Raw genomic sequence first — 16713 nt, 5'->3', positions numbered from 1 at the left:
TTTGGTTAAAGAAAAGCAGCATATAAAACCCAACTCTTATATACTCAACCTCTGAGCTAATTTCTGAAAGGAGACATGTTGGTCTGAAGTAGGACAGTTAGATCTGAGTCCAGAAGCATCACAGCAACAAACAAGAGTTTCAGGGTGTGAGCTTTCAAGAGGCACAGCTCCCTTCATCAGCCACAATAGAGCAGAAGTGGAGATCCCAGCTGGAAAGGGGGAGTAGCTAAAAGGAATGTTTGCAAAGGATGCCTATGGTATAATGCACACTGCAATCAATTGTGATTGGAACAGAGGAGAAATGCTCATGGGCAGAACATTAGTATCTGCAGTGAGATAAGAATCCCATCCCTCTTCAGCTCTGGGGGTCAATTGTTCTGAACTTGTGAATTAACTCAGTTCAGCATTATTTCACAATTTCTCCTCTTCTTCTGTCTGGTGGAGGGAGTTTTGACTCTCAAAAGCTCACACCCTGACACTCCTTAGGGCTGTAAGAACTAAAATCTGGGCTCAACTCTTATGAAGCATTAAATGCCTGGACTGCAGGAATATGCTTGAGAAGGTGTGGCTACCGCTTGAAGAATTCTGTAATCTAAAGAAACTGGTGACAACATGAGATAACAAGAGGGGTGTACCTTTAAGAGATCTATCAAAAGGCAATTTTCAATGTGGGACTTGTACTGTCTGTAAATTGCTGTTACCCATAAAAGAATTTACTAATCCCAGAAATGGATTTAAACTTTATGTTAACAGTTTTATAAACTGTTTAACCGGAAACTTCATATAATGTATACTGTGTCCATGTCAACTTTTGTTCCAGCCCTTTGAAAGTAAGAATGATGGAGCATTTGTCCAGCTTGAGATATTCTGTTAGGGACGCCCCTCTGACAAACCATTTTGACCTCTGTGGACATAGTCCAGGGGACCTTTATTTCTTTGGAATTGAGCAACTGACCAAAAAGCTCATCAAAAGATAAATATTGAGAAATTACTGTTACAAAGGGAAAGTTTTTATATTTTTGCACTGAATACCATGGGGGAAAATGGTTTAAACATGGGTTGGGATTTGTTGTTTCCTGTGAGCCGGCCCCTTAAGGGAATTGCCATCTTTGTGTCAAGGGCAGACAAAACTTACAACCAGGCTTCTACAGAAAGAAAGCTTTAATTGGAAGTAGATCTGAACACCTAAACGTCTGAAGTCAAGACTGTTAGTTATCGGGGAGGCAAGCAGTTATCAATACAATTCTCCCACCAAAACCAGGCCCGTTCCCAAGGGGAGGGGTGTCAACCTCCACCCAGGTGCCATCCCAGGCTTCCTGCCAAAGTGTCTCAGTTAGCGCGGCCTTGGTCAGCCCCAGGCTGTAGATAAGATGTTTACAGGGACACTGGTAACAAAGTATCACAGCAGGGGGAACATGCAGTGTGAAAGCGGAGGGATCAAAGGAAGGGGGGGATCAAAGAGATACTACAGAGCCATAAGCATTTTGGTTACATGGGAAAGACAGCAAGAGCACAGCACACAAAGATGGAGTCCCTCAGGTTCAATGGAATCAAACATGGCAGAGAGCAGGGAACTGATCCTGACATTCTGCCAGTCCAAAAACACCTTCCCCCCTCACCTCCCATCTATGGGTCATGGACAGTGGACGAACTCCCAATGAAAATCCCGTAACAACTTTGGAGCCCGGACATCACCAGCCTCCGCCCATTCCCTGTCCCCCATGGGGAATTCCTTCCAGTCCACTAAGTACTGAAGTTTCCCTTTGTGCCAACGAGAATCCAGGATCTTGTTAACTTCATAGTGCGTGTCTTTGTCCACGTAGACAGGGATCAGGGCAGCAGTAGCCGGGTGCCAGTCGTCCGGGCGCAGGGCATGCTTCAGCAAGCTGGAATGAAAAACGGGGTGCACATGTCTATAAGTCTTAGGCAGGGACAGTTCAACAGTCACTGCATTAATCAGTCTTTTCACAGTGAAAGGCTCCACATATTTGGCCCAAGTTTCCGCGAAGGCTGCTGGCACCACTGGTTCTTTGTAGACAGATAAGCCAGATCCCCAACTGCCCAGGCCAGGGCTTCCGCCTGCTTTTGACTGCCTGAACCTTGTACACATGCTTGGCCTCCTCTAGGCACTTCACAATGTCCGGCCAGGCCCTTGAAATCCCACTAGCCCATTTCTGAACATCCGGGGCGTCAGGGGAAGAGATCTCCCAGCTAGGCACCGCCATCAAATCGGCCCCATAGACCACCTTAAATGGGGACACCCCTGTGGAGGAATGAACCCCGTTGTTGTAGGCAAACTCTGCTAGAGGGAGGAGGGAGACCCAATCCGTTTTCTGGTGGTTAATAAAGCATCGTAAGTACTGCTCCAGGATCTGGTTCACCCGTTCAGTCTGGCCATTTGTCTCTGGGTGATAGCCAGATGTAAGCACCTGCTCCACCACCAAAAGTCTCAAGAGCTCCCGGCAGAACTTGGCAACGAACTGGGGGCCCCTATCCGTCAGGACTCTCCCCAAGATCCCGTGCAGGCGATACACGTGTACAATGAACAAGGAGGCCAACTTCGGTGCAGACAGCAATCCCGAACACGGGATGAAGTGGGCTTGTTTGGAAAAAGCATCCACCACATCCTCAGGCCCCTGGAAGGAGATTACAATGGACTTTATCCCTGACCTCTAGGGGTCTTCGTGGCCGCTGCTTTCTTTGGGGTGGATGTTTTGGGTGGAATCATGGGCTTCTCACCTCCCAGCTTAGCTGCAGGCGCCTTTCCACCTCCCCAGCCAGACGCACCCAGCCCATCACCGTCTCGGGGTTGTCCAGGTGCAGACATTTTTGTGCCAGATCCTTGCGCAGCCCCTCTCGGTAGGTGTATACGCACTGGGCTTCCCCCCATCATGGGACCACTGCTACCAGCTTCGGGAACTCCCTGGTTCCTTGTTTCAGGGTTCGCAGGCCGGCCTCACCCGTCTCGACTTTGAATGGGTCCTTGAACCGCTCTCGCACGCAGCGCATGAAATGATCATAATTGTGCACCTCCGCCGGCGCGTAGCGGTACAAGTCAACGAACCACTTGGCGGAATCCCCGTCCATGCAATTGCCGATGAAGCGGATGCGCTCGGCGGCGTCCTGGAATGTGAACCCCACCTCCATCATGTAGGCTTGGAGGAGGACCAGGAACCCAGGGAACATATCGGGGTCCCCAGCGATACGGGTTTTGAACCTGTACAGGTGGCGGATCTCGGCCCCTCAGAGCTGCAGTGGCAACTGGGGTCTGGCGGCTTGATCAACTGGCCATTCACCCCCCCCCCGCCGCCCCGCCTAGCGGCACGGGGGGAACCGGGACGGCGAGCCCTCTCTGCTCCCTGTGTCCGGCTCCGTCCCCTGGGGGTGGCTGGGGCTGCGGTTTCCTGGGTCCGGCTCCATCTCCTGGCGGCGGCTGGCAAGGCTCCCAGGGTTCGACACTGTCTCCCCGTGGCGGTGGCTGACTGTGACATCTCCCAGTGGTGGTAGCCCCTGTGGCAGGCGTCCATCGGGGCGCGGGGCACCTATCGCGCCTTCGCCATCTGTGGGTCCGGGCGGCGGGAGCGCGAAGGCAGCCCCTTCTTCTGGAATCAGCGCTGCCCGGCGCAGTTCGGCCAAGGAGAAATGGGCCACTCACTGCAAGTCCTTGCCCAGTTCGGTAGTGACCGTCGTGAGCCCAGTTGGCCCACACGATCACGGAGATCCAAAACCTCCATCATGGTGGCACCCCTCTCAGGAAGGCCGGTCCCCACTCAATTCGCACCGTGGGGTCATCGTACCGGGAGGCTCGGCGCCAGTCCGTGACCTGCCGCTCTAGGAAGAATTGGGGCACGGGGCTGAGAAGTTCTACCGCCCGCACCATCCCGGAACGAAATAGCGCCTGAGTGGCCGTCCGGGCTCACACTCGAAGGGGGATGAGCATTAGCTCTCCCTGGTCCAGAGGGCTGACCGGATCGACAGGCTCGATCGGCTCGGTTCCCCCTCCTTGAGCGCCAGTAGCTTCCGCCTCCTCGTCCAGGAGGTCGGTAAGAAAGTTGCCCCCTCCAAACTTGGCCATCAGTGCGGAGGAAGGGCATTGTGAGTCTTGACTTACTGTCAAGGGCAGGCAAAACTCACAACCAGGCTTCTATAGAAAGAAAGCTTTAATTGGAAGTAGATCTGAACACTTAAACATCTGAAGTCAAGACTGTTCGATATCAGGGAGGCAAGCAGTTATCAATACAATTCTCCCACCTAAACCAGACCCGTTCCCAAGGGGAGGGATGTCATCCTCCACCCAGGTGCCATCCCAGGCTTCCTGCCAAACTGTCTCAGTTAGCACGGCCTTGGTCAGCCCGGTGCCCCAGGCTGTAGATAAGATGTTTACAGGGACACTGGTAACAAAGTATCACAGCAGGGGGAACATACAGTGTGAAAGCGGAGGGATCAAAGGAAGGCAGGGGATCAAAGAGATACTACAGAGCCATAAGCATTCTGGTTACATGGGAAAGACAGCAAGTGCACAGCACACAAAGATGGAGTCCCTCAGGTTCGGTTAAATCAAACATGGCAGAGAGCAGCGGACTGATCCTGACACTTCGCACCTGCCGTTTAGTGGAGTTTCAGCACGATTATACTTATTCATGTGGTGATTGATCCTAATGAGGACCAACTAACAACCATAACGGATCCTCAACAAACAGACAAAGCAAATGGTCAGAATATATTTCGAGGTAATATATTTAAAATATGGACTGTAATAAGATTATGTATAGAAATCAGAACAGGAAAATGATTTTGAAGAGAATATACTCACCACATTACTTATTCATTTTATTTTATTTTTAGAAAATTGGAAGACTAGGCTGAGTAAGACTGAAAATTCTTTAAACAGATTTTAAAGTGGGATTTCACACAAAAATATTCATAAAAGGATATTTGAAATGTATAATTTTGAGGTAAGAGTAATACAAATGTATCTAATATTTGTATGTAATATGTTTGTTGATTAGGCATAAGCCACTGACTAAGCTGGATGCAGAAAATGGGAGAGTCTGTACCTAGGATCTTTTTGGGTTTACTGAATAAACTACAAAAATATAGAGAAGATAATAAATTGAATTTATTGGATATGATGCCCAGGTCGATCAACGCTTTCTTTTGTTGGGGTCTCTCTGAGGTCAACTGACTTTCTTGGCACCTTAGAGACCAGCAAGAGTTCCAGCCTTCAATAGTCAAAACTGACCTTTGTAGTCTGGACATTCTTGGCATTTTTGGGACCCTCAGGCCCCACCTGGAGGTTGGCAACCACAGAAGCTAGAGAATTGCTAAACAGGATTTATAGAATCCCAGGCCTCAGTATCCCACTTGGCTTCTTGCCCCATTTCTGATGCAGCAAAAGTAGAATATATTCAGTGGATATAAAGCACAGTAATCCAAATCTGCTCACTTTGTACACTTCCCAAGTAGAAGTTATTTTCTGCAGTTTTTGACATGCAGATTACTCAAAGAGTCTGTGTGCAGATTTTAGGGTTGTCAGGTGCCCCCCTGGCCACAAGCAGGGAATGGGGGGGGGGTGGGGGTGGTAAGGCTGCCAGAACCAGGAAGTGAATCACCTGGAGATTTGGGGGTGGAGCCAGGGGAGGACAGGGACTGCAGTGGGGTACAAAGCCACGGAGTCCCCCCCCCCACACACTTTCTTCAAGGGAACTGATCTCTGTAGTCTGGGGATGAACTGGAATTCCAGGGGATCCCCAGGCCCCACCTGGAGGCTGGCATCCCTCCACCCCCCTCCCAAGCAGCCCTTTCCTCCAGGGGAACTGAGCTCTGTAGTGTGGAGAGGAGCTGGAATTCCAGGGGATCCCCAGGCTCCACCTGGAGGCTGGCATCCCTCCGTCCCCCTCTCAAGCAGCCCTTTCCTCCAGGGGAACTGAGCTCTGTAGTCTGGAATTCCAGGGGATCCCCAGGCCCCACCTGGAGGCTGGCATCCCCCAGTCCCCCTCCCAAGCAGCCCTTTCCTCCAGGGGAACTGAGCTCTGTAGTCTGGAGATGGGCTGGAATTCCAGGGGATCCCCAGGCCCCACCTGGAGGCTGGCATCCCCCAGTCCCCCTCCCAAGCAGCCCTTTCCTCCAGGGGAACTGAGCTCTGTAGTCTGGAGAGGAGCTGGAATTCCAGGGGATCCCCAGGCCTCAACTGGAGGCTGGCATCCCTCCGTCCCCCTCCCAAGCAGCCCTTTCCTCCAGGGGAACTGAGCTCTGTAGTGTGGAGAGGAGCTGGAATTCCAGGGGATCCCCAGACCCCACCTGGAGGTGAATGTCCAACCCTTTCTCACCAAAATAGGATCCTGGCTAAAAAGCAGCTGTCCACCAGTCTGGCACTGTGCCAAGTTGCTTCCCACCTGCATGGCTTCCAAGGCCTCCTTGAGTGGCTGCTTTTCCGGCCGATCAGATGAGTGGCTGAGCAGCTCCTGCAAGATAAGGGCAGTGTTAGAAGCAGTCCTGCCCAACTGCTCTGCTTCTTCCCTGCACACAGCAAGCCACCTTCAGCCATAGCCAACACTCAGTGGCAAACCACCTTCAGCCACGAAACGGCAGGGGAGGGGGTGGCGAATGGGAAACGGTGGGTCTGCTCCTTTCTGCTGGGAACAGTTTGGGTGCTCCAGGTAGCACTGCAGAGCCAGCAGGAGGGATTTCACACAGAGTCAGCTTACTCGCAAGTTCTTGGTGTCGTGGCTAAGAGCGCCAACTTTTAATCTGGCAAGCTGGGTTTGATTCCTCATTCCTCCACGTACAGTCAGCTGCGTAACCTTGGGCCAGTCACAGTCCTGATAGAGCTGTCCTCACACAGCTAAGTTCCACCAGAGCTCTCTCAGCCCCACCTACCTCACAGGGTGCCTGTTGTGGGGAGAGGAAGGGAAGGCGATTGTCAACTGATCTGAGTCTCCTTCAGGTAGTGAAAAGTGGGGTATAAAAACCAGCTCCTCCTCTTCTCATTTCTAACAACGTGGCATTAGCTGAGGTCACGTTCTGCTTCAGAAGACACAAACACCAAGGAAGAACAGCAATTAATACTGCTGTTGTCATTTGAAGGGGGGGGGGGAATGAGGAGCCAACTGGGCAGCTAGAAAGTGCAGTTGTGGGGGGGGGGGGGGGGGAGTTGAGTCTCAGTGGTGGAGCATCTGTTCAGAATGGAGAGGGTCCCAGGTTCACTCCCTGGCATCTCCAAATCATCATGAAAGTTTAAACAAGTGAGTCTGACAAGGGCCAAAGGTAACTTCTAACCAGGCTGTCCATAAGCCCTCCTGGCTGCTAGGCTTGCACACCCATCTGGCTCCTTCCTTCTTGCGAGAAGCACCCCAGGGAGAGGGTTCCTCATCAGGAATGGATGAAGGAGCACAACAGAATTGGTTTCTAACCAGGATTCTCCATTGGGGGGTGGAGCAGGATATATGCACGACCATACCAACAAGCCTACACAGCTTAGCGCTAGTTAGAAGTCCGATTTGAATCCAGCCAAAGTGTCCTGTTGCACCAGAAAGACAGATGCATTGTGGGAAAAGCTTTCAAAAGAAGTTAAAATGCAAGAAGAGGCTGTTGGATATGACCAGTGAAGGTCCATTGATTTCAGCATTCCTCTGGAAGGTCAACAACAGGACATAGAAATCAAGGCCATTTGACAGAGAGGCTGATTCTGTGAAGGTTCAAGGGGGTCGTAGGTTACAGTGGATGAGCGATAGGGTTGTGAGTGTCCTGTGTAGTGCAGGGGGTTGGACTAAATGACCCAGGAGGTCCCTTCCAACTCTATGATTCTAAGAACCTCAGAAGATGCCTGTTACATCAGATCAGGGATGGTCCAGCCTCCTGTTTCACACAGGGGTCAACCAGTTCCTCTAGAGGGCCAGCAACAGGGCACCTTAGCCAAGACCTTCCCCAGGAATATCCAGAGAGCCCTGCTGGGTCAGACCAGAGAGGGTCCATCTAGTCCAGCATCCCATCTCACACAGGGGCCAGCCAGTGTCTCCTGAGGTTCAACAAACAGAGCAAAGGGACTGCAGCTTTCTCCCTGGAAGCCAGTCTGGCTTCCGTCCTGGCCATGGGGTGGAGACGGTGTTGGTCTCCCTGACTGATGATCTCCATCGCCAGTTGAATCGGGGCATTTCAGCTGTGCAAGTTCTTTTAGATCTGTCAGCCATGTTTGGCGTGATCAACTGCAAACTGCTGGCCTGCCGCCTCACCAGGACGGGGATACGGGGCACAGCATTGAGATGGATATGCTCCTTTCTCCTAAACCAGACCCAGAGGTGGCGGCCTGGGATGAGTTGTCGGGCCCGGCTTGGCACCCATGTGGGGTCCTGCAGGACTCGGTTCTCTCCTCTATGCTGTTTAACATCTTTATGCGCCCTCTGGCCAAACTGGTACGGAGCAACGGCTTAGGTTGTCATCAATATGCAGATGACACTTGGTTGTATCTCCTAATGGACAGCCGCCCAGACTCTCCCCCGGAACCATTTGCCAGATGTTTGGAAGCCGTGGCTGGGTGGCTCCAGCAGAGTCGCCTGAAACTCAACCCCTCCAAGACGGAGGTCCTTTGGCTGGGGGACAAGGAAGCGCATTTGCCCTCCTTGGCAGGGACGCAACTGGTCACTGCGTCCCAGGCCAGGAACTTGGGTGTGACCTTGCATGTCTCGTTAACACTGGAAGCCCAGGTCAAGGGAGTAGCCGGCCAGGCTTTTTTCTACCTTTGCCAGGCTCGGCTACTAGCGTCCTACCTGTCCCCTGAACATTTAGCCACTGTCATCCATGCAACCTCCAGAATAGATTTCTATAACACGCACTACGCGGGCCTGCCCTTGGGCCTTGTCCAGAAGTTACAGCTGGTGCAGAATGTGGCTGCTAGGGTCCTCACAGTTACATTGTGGAGGGCCCATATCCAGCCTATGCTGAGGTAGCTCCATTGGCTACCGGTTGCTGCCCAGATCTGGTTCAAGGTTCTGGTGCTTATCTTTAAGGCCCTACGCGGTCTGGGTCCCACATACCTGAGGGACCACCTTTCGCCCTATGCCCCCCACAGAGTCTTACGCCCTGCGGGTGCAAATCTGTTGGTCGTGCCCGGCCCCAGGGAGGTGTGTTTGGCCTCAACCAGGGCCAGGGCCTTTTTGGGCCCCGACCTGGTGGAATGAGCTCCCAGAGGAGCTGCGGGCCCTGCGGGAGTTTTCAGAGTTCCACAGGGCCTGCAAGATGGAGCTCTTCTGCCAGGTCTTTGGTTGAGGCCAGCACACCCAGGAAGATCTGACCGCCCTTGAAACCATCTCTGGCGGCTTATGTCATCCCCCTATATCTACCCCGGAGGTAGGGGGGAGCATTCTTTTAATTGGTTTTGTCACAACCATCTTGGGGTTTAATTTATGTGATGTAACTTATAGAATTTTAGGGGTAGTTTTATTGGGGTTTTTATCTATTATATATTCTATAACCCGCCACGAGCCTTCGAGGAGTGGCGGGATAAAAATCTAACAAACAAACAAATAAATAAATAGCGATTCAGAAGTTTCCTGCCTCTAGTCAACATGGTGAGGAGCCACTGAAGGGCCTCTTCCTTATCAGCCTGAATCCCCCCCCCACCCCAAGATGAATCTCAACACCTCTGTTCTGGGCAACAGACCAGGCAGGGTGTCTCCATCTTCCAGGTGCCACAGGTCACTCTAGTGCTGGGCTGCGACAGGCTAACTCTGACTCCTCACTATGTAATCTGTCCTGTTGCAAGTTAAAGGCAAAGCCCCCCCCCCCCCCGCTCTGGAGCAGGGCTGGTGGGGGGGGCTCCATGTTTCCCCCCCTCCCTCTGAGGCCCCTGCCACTAGCGGGGGAGGGCAAGCCAGGGTGAAGTCCCAGAAGTGGTACTCAAGGACTGGCCCGGGCCTGGAAGGTGAACCTGAAAAGGGCTCACTTTCAGCTGGAAAGGAGAGAACAGAAGCCACCTGATTGCCATTGGAATGAAAAGAGCTACTCACAGTTTCTAGGACTGGGGCCCCAGAGAAGCAAGGGGAAACCCTGCAGGAAGCACCCTCCAGCTCACGCCTCACTCGCTTGCTATGCAGCTCTCCCTGGATCCAGGCCTGCTCGCCTTCCACCTCCCGGCCCCCGTCTCCTCCCTGGCTGCTCTCCTGTCCCACCCAGTTGCTTTTCTTTGCTGCAGCTGAGGTCTCCCTCCCTCTCCTCCATGGCACAGCCAGCTGGACCCAGCTGTTCACCAGATCTGGGCAGATGCAGCAGCCTCCCAGAGGCTCTTCTGAGCAAGTGTAAGCAGCCCTTTCTCTCGTCCCCACCAGCACTTCTGCTTTCACTGTTGTGTTTGGGGCAAGAGGACCCTGTGCTGTGCCCCCTCCCCATGCTGGCTTGGGATGCCTGGCACTGCTTCCTTTGAATGAGTCCCAGAATCTGCCTTTCCCATCTCATTAGTAAAAAGCAGGCCTGTTTCTCAGTGCACTTTCATGATCCTTGGAGAAGAGGACCTCTGAGACTGTACAGAGTGCCTTTCTTCTAGCAGTGTACTGGCAACATTCTCTCTCATACATGTGGGATAAGGGGATGAGCAGGGTGTGGGAGGGCCTGCTGGATCATGTAAAAAGGAACCCAAAAGGCAGCCAGCTAAGACACCTCAGAAAAAGCTATGGAGAAAGGCAAGAAGGAACCGGGCAAGCCAATGCAGACACAACTGTTACATTTCATCTAGCAGAACAAGATTTTTAAAATGCAATCCCTGGGCTTTGCAGAAGACTGCAACTCAACTATTCTGTTAAGCAATAGTTTAATAATTCTGACTGACTTGGAGCAAGAACTGCAGTCACAGGCCACCCCCCCCCCAGGTCCTGAACTCCCCCCCCCATGCAAATCTGTTAAGTGCTTTAACAGATCTCACCCATGGCAACTGCTGAGGCTTGGCTTCATCCAGCCACAGATGCCCTTTCCCTGCACCCAAGCATGGAGGAAGATGTTTCTGCAACATGTTTCTGCCCCTAAATGAGAAAGCTAAGAAAAAGGTCCATTTGCCTTCCTGGCGTGTGCATCAGAGCCAGAGGAACTTCATTGGGGAAGCTGACTTACTTTTAAGAGGAGGTGATACTTCAAGACCCGTTGCATCGGCACCACCAACAGGTCCTGCAGCTTGAACTTCCCATCCTGAACTTTTAATGTGCATTCCTTAAAGGGACAACAAGGCAGAAAGGAAAGGAATTTATCCCCCCTCCTACTTACACAAACTCGGTGCATTGAGAGCAAAAGGAAGGGGCCGAGGGTGGGAAACTGCAGCACCATTAGCAGTTGGCTTAAAGCAATGCCATATCCACATGACAGCATCCCACTGGTATGTGTGGATAAGGGAGCATGCGGGGCTAGAACCAGGATCCTCCCGATTAGCATCGCACAGCTGCACGCAGCCATGCTATCATTTTGAGAACCATCTTCAAATATTTAAAAGGCTGCCATATCGAGGATGGAGCAGAGTTGTTCTCTCTTGCCCCAGAGGGACGGACCAGAACTAATTAGATGAAATTAATTCATCAGAAATTCCCTCTCAACATCTGGAAGAAGTTCCTGACAGTTAGAGCAGTTTCTCAGTGGAACAGGCTTCCTCGGGAGGTGGTGGGTTCTCCATCTTTGGAGATTTTTAATCAGAGGCTGGAGAGCCATCTGACAGAGAGGCTGATTCTGTGAAGGGTCAAGGGGGGGGCAGGTGACAGTGGATGAGCGATTGGGATGTGAGTGTCCTGCATAGTGCAGGGGGTTAGACTAGATGACCAAGGAGGTCCCTTCCAATTCTATTCTATGATTCTATGATCACATGTGGTCCATCCAGGAAAAAGCAGGTTCCTGCAATTCTGTACTATTTAGATTGTGATCCTACTTGATTCTGGGAACTGCAGTGCAAATCCCTGGAAATTTGCACCAACAAAGCAGCAGAGGAATGGCCCAGTTTTTCCCACCCTGATCTCCCTCAGAGATCATGAGCATTGGGGGAAGAAAATGCTGTGCTTTGTAGGAGGGCATTTGTTGCTCTCATAGGCCAAAGAAGTCTCACAACAGAACACTGGCCAAGTTCCCTAATGTGTCCCTCCCACACTGCTGTCTGACCGCAGAATGCACAGTGCTTTCAAAGGACCGCCCAGACTGTACCTAAGCAGGTCTTACAGGAGGAATCTTCCTCCGCCTCCTCCAGAGACTTTCACTGCCCAGGCCAATGCCAGGAATGGGGAAATCTATGACTGTGGAAGAAAGCAGGCTGAGGAAATGTCTGGGACTGGGAGGAAGCAGTCCTGAGGGCCAGCCGCTGCTTAATTTTGTCAAGGAGAGGAGGGGTTGAATCTCTCAGTGGACAGGGCTCTTATCCAAAGTCAGGAGGCCTATGCTAATAGGGAGGGCCCCCTGTGTAGGGGCAGAGCACTTTCTAGGCATGAAGAAAGTCCCGGGTTCAATCCCTGGCACCTGCAGTGAAAAGGATCAGGTGGCAGGGGATGTGAAAGGCCTCTGCCTAAGAGCTTGGAGAGCCACTGTCAGTCTGAGGTGGCCAATTTGACTTTCATGGACCAAGGACTGGAATCAGGAGAAGACAGCTTCATGTGCATGTGGCAGCACAGCCGCTGCATTTGTAAGGAGGCTGCTCTGTCCTGCTAGCCTCTCCTCATCTCTGAGGTTCTGGGGTTGCAGTAACGTTGTACAAATGCAGGAGGTTGTTGGCACAGAGTGGGCTCTTTTCAGTGGCAGTTCTCTTGCATGCTCATGCTCGAACATTGTGCCTGCTGCCCAAATAGGGTGTCCAGGCCTGGGTCTCGTGGAGTTCGGCACCATCACTGGCAAAGGGAGGTGGGTGGGCAACGAGAAGTCCGGAATTTGGAGTGCCCATCTGGAAAGGAGCCAGGGACAAGCAGCAAGTGTGGCACACGCAAGAGAGGTGGGCGGTCATGCCAACCATCTCCTTAAGCTGATCACCTCAACTTTCTGTCGAACATCCTCACGATTGGCCATAACCTGATTCAGTGTGGTCTGAGCATACTCCATGTGGCTGCAGTACTCGCCGTAGATCAAAAGCCTGCAGGTAGGAGAAGAAGGGAGAAACATGAAACACAACACTGGGCAACGGTGTGCCTTTGGCTGTGCCATCAGTCCTTTCATATGCAAGAGCCCCTCTTGTGGCACCAATGTCACATAAAAACACCATCCCTTTCCCACCACTTCCACTGAGGATCCAGGTTGGCTGCCGGGTTGGTCTGAAGCGACAGAGCAGTGTTTGCATCCAGGGGCACCTCTCAGATGAACAGTTTTGGGTATAAGCTTTCATATGCATGCCCAAGGGGAAGGGGAAGGGGAAGGGAGGGGAGAGGGCCTGGCCATTCTCTGCACTCAGTTTCCCAACTCACTGCTTGAAGGGGCACACACACTGAACTGACACGCTGTCCAGAGAGGTTCCAACTCAGTGAGGATGCATGCATTCAAGCTGGCAAGCACCGAGAGGAGGAGAGGCAAGAGAATGGGAAGTGTGGTGCAAAGGTTCCCCCTCCCACCTGAGCACAAAGGCCAGACTCTGGGAAGTCCCTGTGGGGTGGGCACTGCAGGCCACCCCTACTGTTCGGCACTGCTCCTTTGTGACTTTCGCCTCTCGGTCACGCCAAGGGAGAGTGTCCGGGGGATGGCTCGGAAGTCCCAGCTGGCTTCATGGGAGCTGCCCCAACTGCCCCGCCCACAGACCAATGCTGCTCAGCAACCTTTCCCATCTCCTCAGTCCACTGGAATGGGACGTTTGTGTGGTGCACAACTGGAAGCTGTGAGGAAACAGATCCCTGCAGGGCGCGGTCCACATGCCCACTGGGCTGCAGGAGGACAGAGCACCAGCAACACAATCGAGGGGGATTTTTTAAAAGTAAAATAAGAAATACTCAAGTAAAAGATGCAGGGGCAGACCAAATCAGTTCCAAATCACATCTTTATTTTTGAGCTGCCATTCAAGATTGTCCTGATCGTGGAAGCCTTTGTTTGGGCAGGTGGATCAGAAGTGTCATTTTCTTTCACATACATGGGTGCGAGTTTTTCAGGCTCTTTTGAATATAGGTATTTCAAAATAAATTCATTTGTGGATCTGGCAGGTCTCCCCAGCATTGTTCTGGAAGGTTGTGAGGAAAAACTATTTGTCAACTCCATGCCATGGGGGAGACAAAGGTGGAAATGGGCTGCTAAGGAACTACAAAAAGTTATTGGCAGGCATCCTTTAACACAGTGGTCCCCAACCTGCGGTCCGCGGCCCGGTGCCAGGCCGCGAAGGCCATGGCGCCGGGCCGCGGTTCCCTCTCCTCGCCTCCCCCGCAGTAAAAAACTTCCCAGGCCGCAAGCTTGCAGCCCGGGAAGCTTCTTACTGTGGGAGGGGGGGGGGAGAGAGGGAATCAGGGCCACGCCGTGCATCGTGCATGCGTGGCCGAAATCGCGCTGCGCGGGCGGGGCAGTTGCCCTGCCGGTCCCCAGCCGAAAAAAGGTTGGGGACCACTGCTTTAACACAGGGGAAAACCTGACTCTGACCTAAGAACTATAAGCTTGGAGGAAATAATCTCAGGGGGGAGATGGAAGGGGAATAAGGTGCACCGTCAACCATCCATGTACTCCTTTTCCTCATTCTATCGTACCCCACTCCTCCCACAACAGAGCTGGATCTCAGGTGTGGATCGGTGGCTTGAGTCATGCCTAGGCTGGCCCTTACTGTGCCTGCAGGACTCTGGCCACACCACAAGCGCACAGAAGCATCCAGATGTGATCCAGACGTAGAGCTCTCCATTCAGTGCTCCACGCATGCCTATTCTCGCTGCCCTCTTACCTTTCTTTGAATTCTAGAAACACTTTGGCCAACGTACTCCCACCAGACATCATGGAAACGTCAATGGCTCTCAGGAAGCTGAAGTGGACTTGAATGAGGTCCTGAAAAACAAGGGAAACACATACCTAGCTACAAAAGAAGCAAAAAGCTTGTACTCATATATGGGGAGGAAGGGGAAAATGGTGGACCACTTGCTCTAGTGTTAAACAATTAACACTCAAGACTTTCAGTGAAAAATATCTTACCCAAAATCCCAGGCATGCTGGGAGGAGGGAACCATCTTCATCTCCAGATTTCTCCAGCTTTGCAGGAACTTGAGAAAACATGGGTTCCCCTCACCCTCACCCCCACTTCCAACACCAATACTTAGGCTTGCAGGAGAGGTCGGCATCTGAGTTACTGCCCTGCAGATCATTCTGAGGGGGCTTTGTGAAATTGTTTTCCATTACCAGGGCCAGGACCTTCTCAGTCCTGGCCCCAGCCTGGTGGAATGAGCTCCCTGAAGAGCTGAGGGCCCTTTGGAACTGTCACAGTTCCAAAGGGCATGCATGCTGGAGCTCTTCTGCCAGGCATTCGGTTGGGTCCAATGAATCCACGAAACATCTTTAATCGGAGCCCTCCTCTGTATTTGTCCCATGCTGGACTGAGTAGTGAGCCAGAGTGACTGATTGCTATGCTTGGCAGCTACTGTGAATAAATCATTTTTAAGGAGTTTTTAAAAAATTAACTTTTAAATTGTTTTATTGTTACTATTGCAATGCATTGTTTTGAATTGTTGTAAACCACCCCAAGACGGTTATGCAGAGAGGGGCAGTTATAGAAATTGAATTATTAAATCAATAAATATGGCAGGGTTAGATGATTGATGACCAACTGGTGACATTTCCCCGTAATCTCTCCTTGAAGAAATAAGTCCTTCAGCTAAAGCTGAAATACATACACACAAAACAGGCTGTTAATTTGGTGGCTGAACTAGACATGAGTTTATTTTCCCTGTGTGCTTGTGGCGAGGAGGAAGAATCAGAGCCAGAGATTCCAATTAGGAATCAACCCACAGAGCTCACCGCAAATGCTGGGGACTTTGGAGAGGGGCACAGTCCAAGAAGTATATCCCAGTAGCCTCTGGAACACCTTTTTCCCAGCCTCATAGCTGGGAAGAACGGCTGGATTCATAGAGCACCCAGGAAGAAAGATCTGCTTCACATCCCAAACCACTGGCTACTCCGCTTAATAAAGAGCACTACGCTCAGCCAATACCGAACAGCTGGGGAGCCCTGGCCCCAAAGAAACATGTTTGGCCTCAACCAGGGCCAGGTCATTCTCTGTCCTGACCTCCTCCAGGTAGAATGAGCTCCCACAAGAGATCCGGACCCTGTCAGAGCTAGTACAGTTCCACAGGGCCTGCAAAATAGGGCTCTTTGGCCAGACATTTGGTTAAGGTCAATCAAACCAGCAGCATCTACAGGGCCCTCCAAAGCCCTCCCCCTATACAGATAGGCCCATTAATGACATCAGTCTATGGGGTTGCAGTTACAGTTATTATGTTAACGTTTCCATTATTGCTGCTATTGTTACTAATGGTTGTTATTGTTACAAATGTTACTGCTCCTATCACCACCTACTGGCTATTATTGAATGGATATTGTACCTGTTCATGTTCTCTGTAAACTGCCCTGAGCTGCAAGGGGAGGGCGGTATATAAACACCACAAACAAACATACAAATAAATAGAATTTTCCACTTGGGGCAGTTTAAGATGGAGAGAACAACCAGACCCTCAGGGAGTCACAAATCGGGTCCAGAGGCCAAATTCCTCCTTGACATCTTGACTCTAGGAAGTGACTTGGACTACTTGGGCTGACTAT

The 16713-nt window shown here is 51.7% G+C and overlaps 1 protein-coding gene across 11 annotated transcripts in view; it reads right to left on the bottom strand.

The window, feature by feature from the left end:
* VAV2 (vav guanine nucleotide exchange factor 2) overlaps positions 1–16713 on the bottom strand; it is a 389230-nt gene that overhangs the window by 90961 nt on the left and 281556 nt on the right. For 8 of the 11 annotated variants that reach the window (XM_077305014.1, XM_077305020.1, XM_077305015.1 and 5 more), the window contains exons 8-11: positions 14849–14949; positions 12979–13078; positions 11098–11193; positions 6330–6464 (exon numbers count right to left, since the gene is read on the bottom strand). In XM_077305014.1, coding sequence (XP_077161129.1) covers positions 6330–6464; positions 11098–11193; positions 12979–13078; positions 14849–14949 — 432 coding nt within the window. The remainder of the gene's footprint in view (positions 1–6329; positions 6465–11097; positions 11194–12978; positions 13079–14848; positions 14950–16713) is intronic. The other 3 variants (XM_077305016.1, XM_077305018.1, XM_077305022.1) reach the window with 1 other exon arrangement.

Source organism: Paroedura picta, chromosome 12 (genome assembly GCF_049243985.1).
Source record: "Paroedura picta isolate Pp20150507F chromosome 12, Ppicta_v3.0, whole genome shotgun sequence".
NCBI classification, from domain to species: Eukaryota; Metazoa; Chordata; class Lepidosauria; order Squamata; family Gekkonidae; genus Paroedura; species Paroedura picta.
The sequence above is the reverse complement of the archived record's forward strand: the minus strand, read 5'-3'. Positions and strand labels throughout refer to the sequence as shown.